The 21,331-nt window shown below is 44.0% G+C and overlaps 3 protein-coding genes across 3 annotated transcripts; 2 read left to right on the forward strand and 1 right to left on the reverse strand.

Annotated features, from left to right (window-relative positions):
* The first annotated feature begins 3,051 nt into the window (after positions 1-3,051).
* On the forward strand, positions 3,052-5,993 carry LOC133893538 (uncharacterized). The gene is made up of 4 exons (XM_062334578.1): positions 3,052-3,439; positions 4,523-4,613; positions 4,703-4,970; positions 5,428-5,993. The coding sequence occupies exons 2-4, from the start codon at positions 4,530-4,532 to the stop codon at positions 5,631-5,633; spliced, it is 558 nt and encodes a 185-aa protein (XP_062190562.1). The 5' UTR covers positions 3,052-3,439; positions 4,523-4,529; the 3' UTR covers positions 5,634-5,993.
* Positions 5,994-6,459: 466 nt separating this feature from the next.
* LOC133892131 (WAT1-related protein At5g47470-like) lies at positions 6,460-8,559 on the forward strand. Its single transcript, XM_062332862.1, has 7 exons — positions 6,460-6,719; positions 6,864-6,929; positions 7,088-7,204; positions 7,297-7,534; positions 7,624-7,785; positions 7,862-8,013; positions 8,257-8,559. The coding sequence occupies exons 1-7, from the start codon at positions 6,460-6,462 to the stop codon at positions 8,405-8,407; spliced, it is 1,146 nt and encodes a 381-aa protein (XP_062188846.1). The 3' UTR covers positions 8,408-8,559.
* A 7,164-nt stretch (positions 8,560-15,723) lies between these two features.
* LOC133892718 (asparagine--tRNA ligase, chloroplastic/mitochondrial-like) lies at positions 15,724-21,312 on the reverse strand. Its single transcript, XM_062333655.1, has 15 exons — positions 20,895-21,312; positions 20,252-20,320; positions 20,007-20,111; positions 19,478-19,585; positions 18,777-18,914; positions 18,111-18,188; positions 17,847-17,924; positions 17,684-17,752; positions 17,515-17,589; positions 17,298-17,381; positions 17,094-17,180; positions 16,662-16,757; positions 16,505-16,579; positions 16,265-16,391; positions 15,724-16,127 (listed from the first exon to the last, which is right to left on the reverse strand). Exons 1-15 carry the CDS (start codon positions 21,231-21,233, stop codon positions 16,012-16,014), a joined length of 1,644 nt encoding a protein of 547 aa, XP_062189639.1. The 5' UTR covers positions 21,234-21,312; the 3' UTR covers positions 15,724-16,011.
* Positions 21,313-21,331: the final 19 nt, after the last annotated feature.

Consider the following 21,331-nt stretch of genomic DNA (forward strand, 5'->3'; position numbering starts at 1 on the left):
TCAATAGATTCACCAGCTGAGGTAGCGCACCAGCATCAGCTATACATTGTTAATGTTCAGTTTGTAACAGCAGGACACCAAGTAAACAACTGCATTTCTCAAAGTAACTTGACAAAAATGAAACAATTAAGCATCGATGCTCAAAGCACAACTATTCAAGGGCTCCTAAGGGGTGCTAGAGAAGATGAGAGGATTGCCACGCCGGGGGATGGAACTTACGTTGGAACCAAAGCGTACACTCTACAACTCTTTACTCATCAAACTGCACAAATACATGCTAACAGAAGTAAATTGAGTTACACAAATATTAGAGCTTTACTACGAGGCAACAGCACCCGTAACCACTCTTTCTTCTTCTTTAGATCCACATTGCTAACCTCAACCCAACGAACATAGACATCAACGAGTACAAACACAGGCTTGTTCTGAGACAAAAAAAAGTTGTTTCTATACCATAGTTATCCATTTTTATCATGTAAGCGAAATAGTCATATATAAATTAGTATTGAAATATTAGTAGCAACCGTTGTACAAACATAGTCATCAATAGGTACGAGGCCAATTAGTGGTAGTAAAAACAGAGTATTAGAAAGGAAAATATTGAATTTACCTATTCATGCATAAGCAAAAGATTAGTTATATAGAGCACATAATTCCTTTATCCTGACACTTTGATGCATAGTGTGCAATGAATCTCACCAGGATTTATCTCTACTAAGGTATAAATGCCATTTGCATATAAGCAGTTATAAAACAAATACCGCACGTAAGAAGTTGCTTGCAATGCTGTATAGGATCTTTAGGGGAAAAAGTTCAATCTTGTTACTCCGAATTATACTAAGATAGATCCTTTACTAATTGCATACACTACTATTGCTATTTGCCATAATCTAGTGAGTTCCAGTTCACACAAGTCGTAAATAGTGGTCAATATTCCATATCCAAAAAACAACATCTCAATCAAGTAGTTCTGAAAAATCATCACAAATGAACCCATGTTGGTGAATGCATAGTTCCATTGCAAATATGATTGTCCTCTCTAATTATGAACTTGACCGCTCAAATAGTAGCCTGAATCAATTAGTAAAGTGATTAAGATACGATTTTTGGATGATAATCGTTAGCACCATCAGGCGATGTTCTTATTAAATGGTATGAATCATATTCACACACACTTGAAACGTCGTCGCTAAAGAAGAATATATTCCATGATATCAAAGCTGCAGCGAACCTACAATAACATAGGCATTATTTTGTGCACAAGAGCCTTAGTTAGGCCAACTAAATTAATTGGAGATTAGAAAGAGGGTCAGATCTTCTATGAATTTATAGCCAAAATATATTCTTTAGGCATACCAGAGAGAAAACAACCACGGTAATGTTCATACACAGGCATCAGTTGAAAAAATTATGCACAACTTACTCATGGTTTGCCATAATATTTGAATTCGAGCCGCCTTCTTTATAGAGCAAAATGCCCAGTGATCCTGTATATGTCATTAGGTCTTTTTTAGTTGAAACTGAAAAAGAAATGATTCAAAATGTCACTTGTTGGTACAATAACAATTTATTATTTTTAAAATTTATTTTAGCATTTCGGGAAACATTTTAAATGCATTAAAACCTAGAACTAAGCATACCACAAAGGAGATGTAACTAATAAAGCCAATATTACAGGACTACTTATAAATTCAAAACTATGTCCGAACCTTGTGGAAATCAAGGAATTCATATCTTCGGTTCATCAGTATGTGGCCACATTTGCACACCGAATTGGCAAAAACACTAAAGTGCAAGGAGGAAAATGCGTGTGGCATGCACCTTGGGTTGCTTGGCCTGGATAAGCAGGTTGAATCCTTTCTGCAACATATACCTCAGATGAGAATCCTTGAAATATTGCGATTCAAATCAGACCAACAGTGCAGTGGAGATGAAAAGCAATTTTAAGCAAAGATTGTAGAGAGACTGAGAATCCTCAAAATATACCTTAGTGGCACTCTGCTGCTCCTCTACATGTGCTCGCTGAGCTCGTGGGAAGGCTGGGGAGGCCGCAGCTCAACAACCCGGCATCTGAGCTGAGAGTTAGGAGCAGATGTGTGACGCCAGAGTTGAGAGCCTCGCTGGAGATGGTTAACAAAACAACCCGACGTCGGTTGTCGCGGGCGCTCGGTGCCGTGTGCGTCGTGTCGAGCAAGGATGCGGGAGCAGCGGTACCGTGGACGACCAGGACGCCGTCTAGCGCGCGATGGGATCGGGGGTTAGTGGAGCGCTTGGACGGGGAGAGTAGTGAGGGGAGGCGCAGTAGCGACGCCATTAGGGGATTGATTGCTTGGATTGGGTGGAGGGAGCGGAAGCAGCAGCCTGGGGGGCGGGGCCGGCAGCGGTGAGTCCATGAGGAGGGGCGTAAGGCTCGGTCGGCGACCGAAAAGTCATGAAGCTGCGGGAACCGGCTCAAGCTGAAAAAAAACATCTCACAATCTGACACTACATTCATTGGACGGCCTGGCTGCGAGGAAGCATCAGCCAATGTGCCCTACGGACATTAGAATAGAGGTGGCGTTTGGATTGTTGGAAATGTGAGGTGAGTTTGGGAAATGGGAGGTGGCATGAAACATTTATAATGTTTGGTTTATGAGTTTGGAAGTAGAAAGTGGATTGAGAATGGAATATAAAGATTTTATTTTTCACCATTTGAAACTTAGGGTAGTGTTGAGAAATAAGCGAGATAGATGTAGAAAACATGTGAAATTATATATTTGTCTTTTTATGTTACTCTTCATTGGTTGTTTCATTATTTTGAAAGGGTATTTTGATTATTTAAATTTATTTGTCATATTCTTATTCCATAGCAAACCAAACAAAAGAATAGGAATAAAATTTATAACCCTATTCTATACCCATCTTATTTTATCCCATCTCATTTTCCTTTCACTTTCCTATACTCCATCCAAACACCACAGAAAGATTAGCACCAAACCAAAGATTACTAAAGCAACCAAACTAAATATCGACATAACTCTTGAATCATAAACCAAACACCATAAATCAGGCTAAAATTTAGCATTGCGCCCGCTTTGGCCATACCAATATTTCGTTAGGCGGCCTGATACCAAACAGCCCTAAATCCAAACAAACCATACCGAAGCAACTAGACGGGAAGGGAAGAAAAGATCTTATCTAGCCCTAGCGGCGGCCGGCGAGCGGGCAAGGCGCTTCCTCGCTTGCGGCGGGGCGGCACCAGGCAGCGGGCGCGGGGCCACGAAGCGGACAACCAGCACCGGGAGCTGCCCTAGGTAGTGGCCGCGGACGGCGTCACGGCAGGCGGCATACTGCAGTCGGGGACGGGCCTCTGGGTCGTGCGGAGCATTAGCCACAGGAGGCGAGTTCCAGGCCCCGACCGAGCAGTGAGATCTCAGGCTTGAGGGCCAGATCCCCGCAGGTTTGAACTAGACCGACTCCTTGTAATGTAGAGAAGGGTGATTTTGCAGTTTAAAACCTCTGTTTGAACTAGCAACTTTGCCTTTACATTTTTTTCTACGAAAAATTTACGAACACTTAAAAGTATCTAATACTAATAAAGTACATTTCACGATGAATCTAATGATATGAAAGTTTTAGTTATTTATAAATCTTCCGTAGAAAATAATATAAGATCAAAATTGCTACAGTAAAAACGGTGACAAGTAAATAAAAACGGAGGTAGTATTCATGATTTGTCTGTTGATTTGCATACATGTTTTTTAAAGCAATAGAGGTAGTGCTCTACGCACTAATAGTAGCACAGCTCAACAAGAAGGATACTCTGATGGATTTTATTTTAGTCCTGAGAAAATCATTTGCTCATCAGTCAAATCGCAGACTGATTGCTGAGTATGAAAATGAAACTAGAGTGAGTTGAGGAAGGTGCATGTGTTGAATAGTCCAACTCGGTCAATGGGTCATAATGTTCTTTGATTCCATAGATTATGCTGTAGAATTCGCTGATTCACTTACCCTGATAGCTTGATTGTTGTCAATGAAGATATTAGGATGAATTGTGCAATCACTGGGATTCTGAAATTTTGGATTTCGATCGCATTTGGGCAGTCGGCCGAGTAGATGCAGTGCGGGAATCCATGGGTCAGGGTCTAGGGGCTTTTAACCTGTGTATGCCAAAGTCTTTTTACTTATCTGTATAACATTTGTGGCTTCACATTTAATAGAGAAGTAGTTAGAGTATCACACTAAAGACCTGAGGTGTGTTGTTGCGCCTGATAGGAGCACTGGAATCAATGTATTGTACTAAAGAGATTCTTGACATGCCACCTGACCTCAAGCACTACTTTTGCATAAAGCATTTTTCTTTGTTTGTTTCAGGTTTCCATAATTTCGTAGCTTCTATCATGGAAGATGGATAGCTAGAAATAGAAACTCTCAAGATTCCATAGGGCATTTTAAGATACTGGTTATGATATGCAATAGATTGTGTTTTTCTTAAGTAATTTGCTGACATAATGAAAAAATAATTGACATTACTTTTCAGCTCTATAATGGATCCCAATATGAAGCAGCTTCAAGAGGCTCTGGTTGACATTGAGATGGATGCAGAGCAAGTTCTTCTCGCAAGGCATCAGGTCTGTATGTGATTATTGGTTTGCCTTGCTCATATCAGATAAGTCTCAATATTGACCTCATTTAATTTACTGTTCTCTATGATTATCAGTTGGTGGAAAATGACAAGGTAAGGAATGCTAACAGGGAGGCCCTGACAGCCCTCCGGAAACAAGCCAGGACAACCAAAACTAGTGTGCCATCTCCCTTTGAGGTCATAATGAAAGAAATGGAAGGAAGCTCTGGCAAGCAGCTGATAAAGGAGATATGCCCGACTTGTGGAGATCATGACCCCAAAGAACATACCTGGCTAATGTTTTCTGGATCAGATATTTTTGCTCGTCTTCCATTTCATGTAGCACACACTGCTCTGGATAAAGGTACCTTTTGGATCCTTGGTCCATAAAAATCAGTGCATTTGAAATTACTGCTGAAGTAGGTTTGATAGATATATGGACCAAGCCTCCACTGTCGATTTGAAATATAGGAGGATCATGCTTGGGTTGTAACTCTTGCATTTTCTTGCAGTTTTTTTTTTCACTCAAACTGTTAAAATGAGTATGTTAAGGCAACTTTGGGGGTAAGAATTCTATGCCGGCACTTTTTTTTTTCCAACCAGTGCTATATTTTGGCATCCAAAATCTTACAATCATGTGGGCCCTTGAAATGTTTTTCCTTCGTTTTTGAAGATTTCAAAAAAGTTTTGCTGAAGCTATTGTTTCCCTTTCTGTGCACAAGGAAACTTATGTGTCCTTGTGGTCCAATTATGGATATTTGGCATTTCCTCAAGCAATACAGATGACTTACAATTGCTTGTTTCATTTTCTAATGGTGCAGACCAGGAGCGTCTGGATTTCGATACCAAGAAACTGCAAAGCTTTGTCAAGGAGAAATCACTTGTGATTGCTGAGAAAGGCGCCCTTGCGGGCAGATTTGGCGCTGACACTGTGAAGTCCTTCGTCAGCCTTACGGACAAACCCAAGCCAACATGGGAGGCTGGGGAGCTTGTGCAGCCCCCTGAAGTGAAGTATCAGATGGGTTGACCTTTCAACTGTTCAACCACAATGGTCCTTGGAATTTCCTGTATAAATGTTAGCTTTTGTGTCAAACAAACTCTGGCAAGGTTGTTAGCATTGGCAAGAACGAATTTTTCTTTGGTGTTGGGTTCTTGCATTGTAGATGATCCAGATTTCTGAATTTTGACGTGCTGTGGGACATTGCGGCACTATCAGTGAGTAGTTCCCGATGGCAAATCCTTGATGACGGACTAGGCAAGGTGTTGTGGGCAGTCTCGAATCTGTAGCAGTCCTGTTTCAAATTGGAGACAAGAGGCCAGGCCTCAGTGTTCATGTCCATGTCCTGTAAGTCTGATGTCCAACTTATAGGAGAAACAACTACGGCCACATCTGTGTCTTTCTCCAAGTTGCGAGATCAGGGCAGTATCAGTGAGTAGTAGGCAATGGCGAGTCCCTAAGTGCGCAACTTGAAGGAGCAGCAGGAGCAGCCGAGCAGGCATGTCCCGAATCCCAAACGTTCTCGTTCGAATGCAGAAATACTTTGACAAATACTTTGAAATTAATCGCCGTAGATTCAAATCATTTCGTATCACTGAGTTCATTCCTGCGTTCCAACCAAGCTCTACGGATCCTTCTCATCTTCAATTTAGTAGTCCGTGCCATTTCGACTTCAGTTCAGTGGTGGACGGTTAACCACCACGACTTGCCAGAGCGGCCGTGGCGGGAAAAAGGAAGGTCGGCCTCGGCCCTCAGAATAGCATACACGAAAGCTCACGCGCCGCGCGACGTGCGGAGAGACCACACCAGCGCGCGCGCGCGCAACGCACACCCCAGAGAAGAGAAAACCGCATGCATGGCCGGCGCGCCGGCCACCACCGCCGCTGCCGTCGTGCCGTCGCTCCCGGCGCTGCGCGACGGCGGCGTGGGCGGCCGCGGGTGCTGGGAGGACGGCGCGATCTCGCTGGGGCTGGTGGCGGTGCAGCTGGCCGGCGCGGCGTACATGGTGGTTGTGACGCCGGTGCTGGCGCTGGGCCTGGACCCGCTCTTCCTCGTCGCCTTCGGCAGCCTCACCACTGGGCTCCTCACCCTCCCCTTCGCCCTCAAGGTCGAGAGGTATGAACTAATGAATCGCGCATGCACGCACGGATCATGCATGCGTCGCCCTGAATTATTCATTAATTTCTGCACGTCCTTTGATCGATCTGCAAATCTGATGTGACTGGGAACGATCGATGCGTGCGTGCATGGACGGAGTAGGAAGAAATGGCCGTCGGAGCTGAACAACCGGTTGCTTCTCCAGTTTGTCTTGCTGGCTCTGGGAGGGTAAGAAGAAGCTCTAGCAATTAAGTACTGCTCAAATGTACCAGTGATCCATGCCAAGGATACATAATTTCGTGTCCAAATTCTAAAATTGCCTTCTTTCTTTGGGAGACTCTGATGTTCTCCGCACTTGTATCATTGTATGTATACGTTGCTTTCAGGGTGACTGGATTCCAGGCACTGATGCTTCACGGCATGAATATGACATCCCCGGCCATCGCCTCTGCCATGCCCAACCTCGCACCCGGCTTCATCTTCGTCATCTCTGGCTGCCTCGGGTACTGGCGGCCAGCCGATCGACCATCCTCGAAACAAATTACAGCACATCTGACATCTCCATTAGTCGATATTGATCCATAGATGTCTGCAGGTTTGAGAGGGTTGATCTCAAGTGCCGCTACACGAAAGCCAAGATCCTCGGGACCGTGCTCTGCCTGGGGGGCGCCGTCGCCATGAGCGTCCTGCAGAGCCCGGCCGTCCCACCAGGGCACGCGCTGCACAGATCAATGGACCGCGCCGCCGTCGCAAGGCCGCACCGGGACTGGGTCGTGGGCTGCCTGTGCCTCCTGGGCGCAGTGCTCGTGCTCTCGGGCACGATCGTCCTGCAGGTCCTCACACACATGCTTATCCTGACGGCATTGCATTGCTTGGCGTCTCTCATCGATTTTCCGAATCTTTTCGTGTCGCGCTGATGCAGGCTGTAACCATGCTCCATTTCCCCTCGCCGTTCACGCTCTGCTCCGTGACGTCGCTGATCGGAGCGGTGCTGACGGCGGCGTTCCAGGTGGTCACCACAGGGAGGCTCAGCCTCGGGACGCCCCAGATCAGCCTTGAGATCGTCCTCTCCCTCGTTCTTGTGGTACTAGCATAACGATGCAACATTTTCAGCCACTTGCGCCTCTTTACTAGTGTTGCTGATAATGTTGGTGGTGCAGGGCGGGCTGGTGAGCTCGGCGTGCATCACGTTCCAGACGTGGGCGCTGGAGAAGAAAGGGCCGGTGATGGTCTCCATGTTCAGCCCAACGCAGACCGTCGGCTCAGCCATCTTCTCCACGATCTTCCTCGGGCGGGTCATGCAGACAGGAAGGTACTAGAACAGTCCAAATTCATCCATGCCCTGGCTGGACCTCACGTCCTGATGATGCAAGAGAAGCATTGCAGGGATGCCATTTCTGAACATACCCTGAAAGAAAGCTCATGCATGACCATAACCTGAACTCTTGAAATAACATGAATCATAATTTTTGGCTAAGTTTGAGCTCTGGGTTTATGTTTTCCAAACCAAATGCAAATAGCAGACACTGAATAGATGCCTTGATGTTTGATGCAGCATGCTGGGGATGGTTTTCCTTTTCTCCGGTCTATATGTGGTTCTGTGGGCAAAGAAAAAAGAAGGGCAGGTTCTTGCTGCAGACAGGATGGCGACGGATCAACAAGACAACGACGACGATATGGAGAAGCCGCTGCTGTTTCGAGATTAGCTTTGCTTCTCTTTCTAATATCATGCTGCTTTAGAATATCTCAGTCAAGGTACAGAAATTGCAAGGAATGTATAGGCTATAGTGGTATAGTCCTCTCCATTTGAATTTTGTTAGGAAGCATCTGGATGCTTGTTTGTAGTGAACGAATACTGTAATGTGATTGTATGTAGCTCGGCAGGAATTGATCAGATTGTGCTTACTGAATACTGGTAGTCTGGTACAACATGAGCAAGCAAGAAAAAGCAGTACTGCAAAAGGCTACAATGAGTTCTGGTGTGTCGAGATTATTTGTTTTTTTGTGTGTAACATTTAAACATTGGCGGCAGATTTGAGGAAACAAATCAACATTTTGAACATATAAAGATTTCACAAAAGCTATTTGAGCAATATTTCGGACTTTTAAAAATAATTTGGCAGATTTAGTGGCAGATTTCAAGAGAAAGAAAGCAAGAAGGAACTATGTTCTGGTACACGTATAGGCTACAAGGGATACACACACACACACACACACACACACACACACACACACACACACACACACACATTACTAAAGAATTTGTAGAGTTATATCGGAAGCAAACAAATACTTTGAGCCTAAGATTGATCACCGCTCTGGATCACCCTAAGCGTGCCCCATCAAAATCACAATGAAACCTCCTACACTCCTGGTATACAGATATCCAATCTGTACGACGGCATTTTTGGAAGCAAATGAGTTATACATAAATGCATATATATGTTTATATGTGTATATATATACAAGTAATTGAATTTTAAAAAAGGAAAGAATAAAGCAGCCAGGACCCCTCCTTATCTCGGTCCAGGCTGGCCTACACTCCTTTTCCTAGTTTTTTTATTTTTATATTTTTTATATCTAATATTTAAATAAATAAACTCCCGATGGTAAGATTTGCACAAATAAACGTCTACCGTCTCCTGAAATGAATCTATTTGTAATATTTAAATAAATAGACTCCTAATGGCAAGATTTTAGGGGGCGGTAGACGCCTATTTGTACAAATCTTGCCATCAGAAGTCTATTTATTTAAATATTAGATTAAAAAATAAAAAAAACTCCTCCTTTTCCTTCCTCTTCTTTCTTTTCTCTCGGCCCAGATGCCGAGCCGGCCTTTCTCCCTCTCTAAACACAGCAAGCACATAAGTAATGATGCAATGGTTTGCAATGAGAATTCTGCTAATGTTGTTCTTTTGTGTATATCAACATCATAAGCGAAAATCTTTGCCACAGCCAGATGATTGAGGCGAAGAAAAAAAAACTCGGCCAACTACAGGTAGGAGATAAGCCTATGCGGCGGTCGGGCCTTGTGACGCAGGGGAAAAGAAGAGAGGAAACGGGCCGCCCCCGGCAGTCTTGGTTGACCGAGAGAAAGGGAGAGAGAGAGGCCTTAGGCCGGCCCGGGCTTCAGCAGAGAAGAGTAAGGACAGCCTTGGGGCAGCCCGTGCTGTCGAGGCCCAGAGAGAAAGAAGAGAGGGAGAAAGTCCGGCTCGATGCCTGGGCCTAGAGAAAAGAAAGAAGGGGAAGGAAAATGAGTGTAGGCCAGCGTGGGCCGAGATAAGGAGGGGTCTTGGCTGCTTTTTCTTTCCTTTTTTTAAATTAAATTACTTGTATATATACACACATATAAACATATATATGCATATATATATATATATATAACTTATTTGCTTTCGAAAATGCCATCATACAAATGCCCCTCACCAAGTTAAGCCCCTGCGAGAGACGAGCATGACGTGACTTGGTGCTCATGAACTTTGAAGGAATATCAGCTACCGAGTATCACCCTAGAGTTTTTCGCTGCGTCCATCTTACAACTGTGGAACCAACTAGTGATAATCATCTTTGATTTATGGAGAAATACCATACCATTCCTCAAAGGGAACTTATCAACTCTACTGCGACCCAACAGAGGGTACCAATTAGTAAGGTTGAAGAAAAATCAGCTGCCAAGTATCATCCTAGAGTTTTCAACGCGCCCACTTTGCGGAACCAACCAGCAATGATCATCTTTGACTTGTGGCGAAATACCATACCACTCAAAGGGAACTTGTCAACTCTACTGCGCCCCAAAAAGAGGTACCAATCAACAGGGTTGAAGAAAAATCAGCTGTCGAGCATCACCCTAGAGCTTTCGTTGTGTCCGCTTTATGGAACCAACCAGCGATGATCATCTTTAACTTGTGGCTAAATACCATAGCACCCCTCAAAGGGAATTTATCAACTCTACTGCGACCTAAAAGGGGGTACCAACCAGTAGGGTTAAAGGGTTTCACAGATCCATATGGACCGCACTGGCATGCTTCATTGCTCCCAACAATCCTCAGTTGTGGCGAACAATATACCACTTCCGAGGCAAATCTCAACTCTACTGTAGCCAATCAAGACACCAACCTGGCATAACCAAGATGAGAATAAACTCCATCGTAACCAATCAAGGTACCAACCTGACGTAGCTGAAACACAAGAGACAACCCCACTGTGACCAATCAAGGTGCCAACCAGTGGAGCAATAAAATGAAGGAGCTTCACCAGGACCAATCAAGGTACTTAAATCGGTGTCACTGAGGGACAAAGGAACTCCACCAGAACCAACCAAGGTACTTAAATTGGTGTAGCTGAGGAATAAAGGAACTCCCCTAGGACCAATCAAGGTACTTAAACCGGTGTAGCTGAGTGATAAAGGAACTCCCCCAGGACCAATCAAGGTACTTAAACCGGTATAGCTGAAGGATAAAGGAACTCAACCATGACCAATCAAGGTACTTAAACAAGTGTAGCTGAGGAATAAAGGAACTTCACCAGGACCAATCAAGGTATTTAAACTGGTGTCAACATAACATGAACCAAGCCCATCGTGACCCCAAAAGGTACCGACCCGATGAAGTAGTAAAGCATGGCAGATTCATACATACCACCTTGATGCACTCCTGTAATTTGGAATTGCGTTGATGAGCTGCAATAGCTACAGAAGACAAGGATAAATGATAATGATAAAGAATATGCAAACGAACAAACAAATTTGTTGGATTTTGATGTTGAAATATAGGCTTCCCTTTTATCACTGAGCTATAGGGTGACCCAAAGTACAACCACAAGAGACTCTTCCCTCCAAAGACGATGAAGAGTTACGACAATTGCATTTAATTGTATGATGTTTCAGTGCACGTGTATGAAGAACACATATTTGAAAATATCCGTAAAAACAGTGAGGGTTCCCCAAACTACCTCCTCGGCTAGAGCACGTTGACAACCCTGTACTACTTGGGGGCTATATATGTGGGAAAAAGGGATTTCATATGGATAAGAAGCAGGCTATGGCATTGTTGCCTCCATTTTTTGCGATGTTGGTGGACGATGGTCACTCTCTAGCATTTGCAATCTTCATGCTACATATTGATGATAGTTTCAATTGCATATTCATTGAGCACATCTTCCTTGATGTTGGGAGGACATTGATTTGGTGACACTTTCATTTGGGTGCTTTGAACAATTGACCTTCATCGAGTCTTTGCACATTGATTGGACTTGAACTTGATTTTGGGTCTTGAACACCTTTGAGATTCCACCGCCCACAATTTGTGTGACTAAACCTCAGGAGCAATATTTATTCATCAAGGCCCTTGTTCACATCACACCGGGGTGGCAAGAAGCTTCAAACGTAGCCACAACTTATTTTGGGAAGGTAATACTCTCTTGCTCTTTTCCTATAGTCGTCCCCGAGTGGATTTATATTGGAGAGGTAAAGGAGTATAAGGTGGATAATCAATTAGTCGCTTCAGAGGCAGGATGAGTCAGCCTCAACACCCAAAAGTAGACAGGGGACACATGCCTTCTGTGCAGTGTGTATTCATTATCACAACTTAAACTGCCACAAACCCCTCATACATCTCTGAAGGTAAGTCCACAAGTAGCCATACCCTAAAGTCACAACTTGACGAATGGTAGGAAAGCCATAATCACTATTGGGTAGATTGACACCCTTTACATATGCACAAAATAAAAAGTTATGAAATAAGCACAAAAGTTCTCCCTTTTCAAGGTTTATACAAGTGGAACAAAAGACGAGGTCGAAGGAACCTTACATGTAATACTTTTTTAGAACACGACTAGCCAGAAACACATCAACAGCCAAGATCAATAGAACAACGGCATACGGGAAGGAGGTGGACGACATGGGCGGCTGCACTGAGTGCACCATCTAACTTGGTGCCATACAAGAAGGGGACATGGTGTGCATGCTGCCCGCCTGCCGCCACATGTTCCATGTCCCCTCCATTGACACCAAGCTGTTGCCAGACCTCTCCGAACTTGATCCAACCTCTTGGGCATAGATCTAGTATTGGTCCTCGACGCCGAGCTGCTACTACTCATCGAGACTGTCATCAGCAACTGGTGCATTGTGGTGTTCGTGTTGGTGGCACTGATGGTAGGCATGCGGTGGTCGCGCTTCTGCTGCTGTCGATGGCCAACTTCTGTGCTACTATCAGTTGGGCTGGGAGTCCAGTGTTGCCAATGGTTGAGGCCGGTGTGATGTTTTGGTGGCATTGCTCCTTGTTGTGGTACCGCGCACGGGGTCACTATTGCGCTATATGGGCTCCTCCATTGCCAGATTTGTCCCCTTTCCTAGATTTGGCCCGCAGAGAGCTCTACGACTTGGAGGTGGCTCCTTGGGAGGTGCATGCACAAGGAGTCAGTAGCATCGTCATATGCCGCTACAATCTGTGCGCGTGTTCACCTTGTTGGGCTCCCTTTAGTGTGGTTGGGTGCGGGAGCACCGGGCGTAAGCCTTGCCCGTCTTAGTGCCAGCAAAAATGATGCCATTGGGCACCACTCCCCTCCTTGGAGGTGTTGTCATAGTGCTTCCTGTGTACCCTGGGGGCTCACCGGGTGAAAACCCTATTCCAGTTTCCCGGGTGGGAGATGGCGATGTCTTTGACGTCGTGTCATCCTTGGAGGCCCTTCCCTGCGTTTGGGTGGATGCCAGCTTGGTTCCAGTATTGACCACTGCGGGCCTAATTTAGCTAGGTAGTTAGTTAGGTGTTGCGGTTTGTGTCATTCTGCGGTGCTCTGTACCTAATTTAGCTAGGTAGTTTGCCTTGTATTTGTGGTTTTAGCTTGATTTTCTCTAATTAACAAGGTGTTCTATAGTTTGGCCTTATTTCCCTGTATTTGGCAACTTCTTCTTATATGAAACAACAGTGCTCCTGCCTTTAGTTTAAAAACAAAATCATATCCTACCATAACAGTTGGATATACTCTAACAACCCTACACAGTCATAGCGTGAGCATCGCAAACGCTCAGACTGGATTAGAAGCCAATAAGTTTGCTCAAGCATATGATAGTCCTTTTGTTGCCGAGGTAAGCTGAGAGTGAGGTGACCGTGGTTGTAGCCATGTTGGAATGTACATGTCTAAAGCACCAATATGAGCACACGCATGCACAAAGTCTGGTTGATCCGCCTAGGGACCTCAACTGGAGGTGGCGATGGCCTGTAGCTGTTAGAGGAAGGTGCTAACTTGGAGCGATAGCTAGCGTGATGAGGACAAGAAGCATGGGGTGGAACCACTACCCGGAGAGGTGGTGACCCAGCGATGATGGCGTGACCATGAGCGTCGGCATTGCAGCTTGGGAGGGCACGCAACGACAGCCTCATTCTCGATGGTGTGAGGCTCGTGTTCACGGGCGATAGGGCGACGGCAATGATGAGGCATGATGATGACATGTCGATCGGGCAAAAGGCCACAAAGTAGAGGGGCCGTGTCTACGAGCGCGCTGCGTCTAGCTACGACGCCATCGGAGGAGAGAAGGCGCTGGAGAGGTAGAAGCTAAGGCAGAGTTTGGAGCATAGAGCATCACGAATCGGCAGGGTGACACAAACCGATCTATGATCGGGAAAGAACATTGTTCTTTCCCGATCTAAAGAGGACTAGAAAAAACTCTAAGAGGTAACTGATTGGATGATCAAATATGACTACACTTCGGGTTGCATAGTCCCCGGAAGATATCATAGAGATCATATCATCTCCTAGGGGCACGTGACAAAAGCTGTGAAGGCCACGAACGATGCCGATTTGATACCATGTAAGAGGATGAATGTACTGCAATAAACGATTTATATTGAGCATCATGGGTGCATTTATATAGACTACATGACTTGGATCATACGACAATCCTAGAGATAATCAAATCGTATTGGAGATATTACAATCAATCCTAACTAATCCCATCTTACCATAATAGTCAGATACTCTAACGCGAGATCCTATAGCAACACACCTGGAGCTTGCGCAGGCGCGGGCACTGGGGCAGGAGGACATTGAGGTCGACAACACAGTGCCTGAGAGTCAACTGCTCGAGCGAGGTGAACTCATTGGCCGGTGGCAGTATATTGTTGAGGTCAACGCCTTTGAAGTTCAACTCGAAGACGGCTAGAGGCCGCGCCACCCACTAGAGAGGACGCTGGTGTGCGCAGCTTGACGAGCACATCCGAGACGACCAAGCACCTCGAGGAGCAGCTCCTCGGGGAGGCCGCTGATCCGGTCCTCCCGTTGTCGTTGCTGTCGCCGCCCTCTAGGCAGCGCTGAGGGTAGTGCTGAAGACGGCCACGACACTTTCCTTCTTGCGGTGCTGGCGGTGGCAAGACTAGGCGATGGCCTGACCGGAGCTGCATTGCTTGGGAAACTCAACTGCGAACCAAACAAGGTGTGGAGGACGAGAGAAATTAGAAAATGGAGCAGAGGAAGAAATCATCAACGCAGCACACGAAATGTACACAGTACTACTGAAGAAAGATCCTCTCTACAGTCTACTAAAATGCTGAAATTTCCACAATCTAGCATCGCGATTATCTTAGTTACAACGCTCTGGAAATTTTCATCTTCACAGAACTGACAAAAGGAACAACACTCATGTCTGGCTAACCAAGTGGGAAAGGATCAACAGCTGCAACTAGTTCGTTTGGCAACTAATCAACATCAAGAAACAAGTAGGAGTGAGGCAGAGGAATTGGTACCCTGATCGTCGGAGGATGGAATGGTCGCGGCGTCGTCCTCCTCCGGTCGCAGCACAGTTCACCGGCGAGCAGGCGTTCTGGGTGGAGGTGTGGGTTGTATACTTGTATTTGTACCCAAGGAGACGGGAGACGAGTAGACTTTGCTCCGGGGCGCGCGCGGCCAGCGTGTGGTTGGCTACTGCCGTCGGCGAAGTAATAAATGGGCCAGAAACATAACATCGCTGCTAAATTGTGGTTACTGAATCTGTACGAGGGAAGAACCAGCGAGCAAGAGAAGTGCCAAATTGACCAACTTGATGCAGTAACTTCTGTAATTACTTGCATGGGTGAAAAGCCACCCCACAAAATCATCCTTGCCAAAATTGTTATGTTCAAATTACAAGTCATCCTCAAATTACAATCGTGATAAAATTTATGCTATCATTTATGTAACACCAAATAGTGAAATTTGCCAAAATATTGCTTCGCTCCAGATTAGCAATGAATGAGATGAACTATGTACAACGAACAATACACCGTATGTATTTCTTCATATCCCAGGTAAGAGTATATATGCGGGCACTTTCAGAGCGCTAAAACTCGGCTGAGCCAGGAACTCGGGGAAATGGAATGACGTCTCTAATGTTGTCTATTCCAGTCACAAACTGTACAAGCCGTTCAAATCCAAGACCAAAACCAGCATGAGGAACTGGAACAGAGAAAGTTGAAGTTTGTGATGGCTCGTGACAATAAAAAAAAGGTTTGAACTATTCATAATAAAAACCAAGAAAATCACATTATCCAGCTTTTGCCTCAATTTTAGCAAGCATGGTTAAGGTATTTAACCTGATCCATATCGCCGTAAATCTAAATACCACCAGTAGCTATCCTTGTTAAGATTTTGCTCATCCAACCGAGCTTCAAGGTGATCAAGACGCTCTTCCCTCTGGCTTCCGCCAATAAGTTCACCAACCTAACATTGAACAGAAACATAGTTGTATTGGCAATAGCTAAAAGCTTTTCTTCCATGTTATTCATTCATATGCTAACGATTTTATATATGATGTATCACTTATATGTGCTTACCCGAGGAACCAACAGATCCATCGCAGCAACTGTCTTCCCATCATCATTTTGTCGCATATAGAAAGCTTTGATTTCCTGACAAAAATGAAAAGAGGTCTTAAGGTATGATAACTTTGTTTCCGAACCTGTCCAACACCAAAAAGTGAACAATGCAAACCTTTGGGTAATCTCTAATTATTACAGGACGCCCACCAAAAGCAACTTCTGTGATATATCGCTCATGCTCACTTTGAAGATCCAACCCCCACTTTACCTGTAGATTTTTTTTTTTTTAAAAACAAAACAATTCACTTATTCTGTCTTTCACTTTTGCTAACTCAGGGAAAGAAGGTTGGTATGTGGAACTCAGTGCAAGGCACACAAATGATTTCGCACATATCAAAACAACCAGCATTTGTTCTCAGTCAACACGAAGACAATATGCCATCCAACACTCAAGAGCAAAGACATATATAGACATTCCACTTGCATAAGTATATACTTGAATCTTTAGATTGTAAATACAAGTCAATTGCAAAGAAGTGAATCAGAACGTTTTACTGTGATAAAGATGAGAAAATTATTCGTAGAAGTTGTCAGTTTGCATTACCGGGAATTCGAAATTCTTTTTGGACCCAAGAAGTAGCTCGACAGCATCAGAGTATGACAGGTGAATGAAGTTCTTCTCTACTACATCCTGGGGACAAGCAGAAGAGGTTTGACTATTTCAGCACTTCTCTTAATCAAAACATGGCATTGAGTCGAAAGCACAATAGATGCGACAACAGAAGAAAGCTATAGGTAGGAGGTATACATTTAATCGATCTATTATGCCTTTGTCAACCCATGTATTAAAGAAATCCATGTCTTCTTTGCAGTTTTCTAGAATATACTTTACCTGCATGAAATGGAACAGTAATTAGGTTAAAGGTGGGTCTAGACCACTGCTCGAAATTTCCAGATTGCATCAAAGAAATGACTACGGGTAGGACTTGAGCATCAAGCAAAATTTTGTAGAAGAGGGCACCTACTACATACTGGAGATATGCAGTTGCACAAGCCATGTCATCGTTTAGATCCGCAAAGGCAAGTTCAGGTTCAATCATCTTCACTCAGAACACAAAACAGCAAAAGAAACTGTGAATTCAGTGCCCTAAAATGTAGGATTCTCAAAAAAATAAATGTAAAGAATTCAAATACCCAAAATTCAGCCAAATGTCTTGCAGTGTTTGAATTTTCAGCCCTAAATGTGGGACCAAATGTGTAAATCTGAAGAAAGATGGATGTAAGGAAATAATAAACTGATTACAGCTGTCAAACATGACAGGGTAAACTGTTTGAAATGAATCTGGCAAAAAATTACGTCAGATAGAGCTGAAGCGTATGTTTCGCCATTAAGCTGTCCAGACACCGTCAGAAATGCTGGTTTGCAGAAGAAATCCTAGCATAAGTAACATTGAAAACATTCATATTACTCAAACAGTTTTGAGAAACCAAACCATATTTGATATAGCAGCACATCATATAACCAGAATGAACAGGTAACATGCTCACAAGGGGAAAGGAGCCTTTAACGTCTCCCTAAATATAAAAAATCGTACATTGAAGCATCACAACTGAAGGTTACCTGTGACCAATCAACCCTTCCATCCTTGGTAGCAGGAATATCGTTGACTAGGCAACCACCTTCACCACTGTTTGAAATCTATATTACAGAAGGGGACAGAAAATCAAAACCTTCAAAACCGAATGTAATAAAGGAAGACCCAGAAACAAGAAGCCAAAATGAAGATCGACTTATCATTCTAAGGAAAATTACTGTAAAGTAAAAGGATAATAAACGCCACTGGTAATTGTGAATCTTATTAAATTATATGCATGAAAATCTATATGGACTGATGATAGTACGATTCTAATATAACTATTATGGTATAACTTCAATTATTACAATTTTGAATTACCAAATAACACATGCGACCTAGTTTAACAGTAAACCTGTTGAGGACATGTCTATGACCTCCATACCAGGGAGTTCTTCTATTAGCCACATGGGTCCAAAAATAACAGAAAATTGCAACATGTGCACTTCGAAAATGGGGACAGCTGAATCAGGCAGCTGATCAGACGAAATAGTGTCTGATTCGGAGCATAGGGTCCAGTCAAGATTTTTGAGTAAACATATGAAAGGCAGATTCAGTTTGATAATATATGAGCAGAACATTTTCTATACAGCAATCAAATTCTAAACTGCATCAAGTAGTCGTCTATACAAGCATATTGAAGAACTACTAACCAAAGTAGTCACATAAAACTGCTCCCCTGCTCCTTCACAATCCGAGGCAGTAATAATAGGGCTTGATACCCAAACAAATCCATTGTCTTGAAAGAACTTATGAGTTGCATATGCCAGAGCATTTCTCACTCTTGCCACCTAAATACGCACCCGCAGATATAGTAAGCAATCCACATGAGAAACTTGCATAATTAGGGAACAAAAAAAAAACTTATGGTAAAGAAAATATTTCGCAGAAAATCATTTTTTTTAAGGTAAAACTATCACAAGTTGCATATTTTTTAAGAGTGATCTGTGTAGCTAGATCTTCAGCATAGACTGTTGCTAACATGATAACCATACCCATTACCTTGGCAAGCCAATGTCTGAGTAGCCCGCATTTGTGAGAAATGGATAAAGTTCTCTATAAGCATATCATTGCCTATTCTAGAAATTTGCATAGGTTACCCTGTGTACTAACTCATAAGTTACCCTGGGGAACAAATAATACGCATAGAAAAAGGATAACATTTGATAAAGGGCTTTTCAATTTCTGGTTGAGTAATGGAAGGAAAGGACATCTATCATTTCCAAACTCATGGCCTAAGAAGCTATGCACCTCTATACTGGAAGGAACTAAAAAAATATCAAATTCGCAACTTCTGAAGTTAAGAATACCAGAAAAGGGGAGGAAAAAAGGGCCAGCAGTGAGTAGACCATACCGCACCAAAAGTGTTTGTCCGAGGACGGAGATGGGCTACAGTTCTAAGAAATTCTCTTGATGCCCGTTTCTTCTGTATAGGAAAAGATGTAGGATCACTTTTCCCAATCTACAAGAAGAAAAGTAGAAAAAAATAAACATTAGAACACACGCAAAAGAAATCAAGGCACGATGAATATGTTTTTCAATTTGAGCAAGTAGTTGGTCTACAATCTGACAAATCAAAGGTAATCACCAGTTTGTCTAAAGATAACATAGGAAAGAAAGTTCTGTGCCCTGTATATTACAACTCGAAACTAAGGATCAATAGAACATAACCTCTCCTCATAGAAGGCCTCAATTGACTATAGAAATTGGCATGCAAAGGGAGATATATTCACTACTCGATAGGTATTTCCCTGTCTTTCTGATATGCAAAAGCAGAAAGAAAAATTCTTGAGATCTTAACATTAAGCTAGTTAATTACAGACTTCTCATTTCATAGGAATGCATGAATTAAAAAAACAAATTATAAAGAATTAAGCAATTACCACAGTGATCTTAGAAACTTTCAACTCCACTTTTTGCTTACCACCTTGGCTGCTTGCAACAACTCCCTCCACTAGTACAGATGCTCCAGTAGTGATCGAGTCTATCTGACAGCCATCATTGAAAAGAATGACAAGTAAAATGTATTATAGCCATATGTCAATTAACTGCAAACAATGCAAAGCAATATAAGAAGTGCAAGAAACGTAACAAATTGCAACCTTTATAAATGGGTAAAACATAGTACCTGGTCATAGCCTTCTGTATCAGGAGTCAATACACATTGCATATTGGACAAGCAAGAACCATCATTGACCTAAAAGTTGAAATTTCAGAATGCATAATGCATTAGAATCTCGAAGGAAAAATAATAATACCCATCCCTTCCGATAGCAAACCCCCATAATAATCTATGTATATGTACAGAATAAGATCTGCTTGAGTTCATTATATCATGGATTTCTTTATGACAAGCATAAGCATAATTGTTCAACTGGCTCATGTGCATAGTGTTGTGATCTGGTAAGCAAAGAAGATACGCTGTTTCATTTTGAGCATGGAACACTAAATTTCACTCTAGTAGTTAGCACAATATTATAACGATTTTGATAACCATTATCAAAACTTTAGCTGATCATCCTCTTCAACACCCTAGTCCAAAAGCAAGGCATACAACTAAATCCACCAGAATGGTAAGCAATGTCAAGAGTGCACTAAATACAGCACCTTTCTCCACCATTTATAGTCTCAGGTCACCAATTTAACTAAGCTGCCAATCACATATATCAGCATTTCAACAAAAACGAAATCAGCTAATCACGCGCATCACCACGACCACGACGCCATCCCACTCCATGTAAACTACAGAAACAAAGGTGCAAGTTCCTGACCTCGACGAAGGTGACGGTCCTCTGGGCACGGCAGGTGCGCACCCACCCGCGAACGGCGAGCTCCTTCCCCACACACGCGGCGCCCTCGTCCTCCCCACCCTTCACGTCCGCGACCCGGAGCCGCTTCCGGAACTCCCCCACGGCCTCCCCCGCCACCCCCGCCGCCGCGGTGGCTGGGGCGGAGGCCTGCGCCGCGGCGCAGAAGCGGCGCCGCCCGGGGGTAGTGGAAAGCGGCGCGAGCTGCGGGAGCGAGAGCGCGGCAAGCGGGGAGGAGCGCTTGGGACTCGGGAGCCTGCGCGGGGCCAGGCGTAGGAACCGGGAGGCGGCGGCGGCCGCCATCGGCAGCGAGGCGGCGCAGGTCACTCGGGGATGTAAGCTATCGCGGCGGCCTATCCGGTTCCTCCGCCTAGGAGAGACGTCCGCTTATGATCGAGATG

Source organism: Phragmites australis, chromosome 15 (genome assembly GCF_958298935.1).
Source record: "Phragmites australis chromosome 15, lpPhrAust1.1, whole genome shotgun sequence".
NCBI lineage: Eukaryota > Viridiplantae > Streptophyta > Magnoliopsida > Poales > Poaceae > Phragmites > Phragmites australis.

Bases quoted from the DNA above. Each gene is read 5' to 3' on its own strand.
- LOC133892718 (XM_062333655.1), bottom strand. From the start codon at position 21,233: ATGGCGGCCGCCGCCGCCTCCCGGTTCCTACGCCTGGCCCCGCGCAGG. The intron at 17,925-18,110 runs GTAACCTTCAGT...TACTTATGCTAG, and splicing joins GAAGGGTTGATTGGTCACAG to GATTTCTTCTGCAAACCAGC. The intron at 16,128-16,264 runs GTTAAATACCTT...TCTCTGTTCCAG, and splicing joins TTTACGGCGATATGGATCAG to TTCCTCATGCTGGTTTTGGT.
- LOC133892131 (XM_062332862.1), top strand. From the start codon at position 6,460: ATGGCCGGCGCGCCGGCCACCACCGCCGCTGCCGTCGTGCCGTCGCTC. The intron at 7,205-7,296 runs GTACTGGCGGCC...AGATGTCTGCAG, and splicing joins GTCATCTCTGGCTGCCTCGG to GTTTGAGAGGGTTGATCTCA. The intron at 7,786-7,861 runs GTACTAGCATAA...TTGGTGGTGCAG, and splicing joins TCCTCTCCCTCGTTCTTGTG to GGCGGGCTGGTGAGCTCGGC.
- LOC133893538 (XM_062334578.1), top strand. From the start codon at position 4,530: ATGGATCCCAATATGAAGCAGCTTCAAGAGGCTCTGGTTGACATTGAG. The intron at 4,614-4,702 runs GTCTGTATGTGA...TATGATTATCAG, and splicing joins TTCTTCTCGCAAGGCATCAG to TTGGTGGAAAATGACAAGGT. The intron at 4,971-5,427 runs GTACCTTTTGGA...CTAATGGTGCAG, and splicing joins ACACACTGCTCTGGATAAAG to ACCAGGAGCGTCTGGATTTC.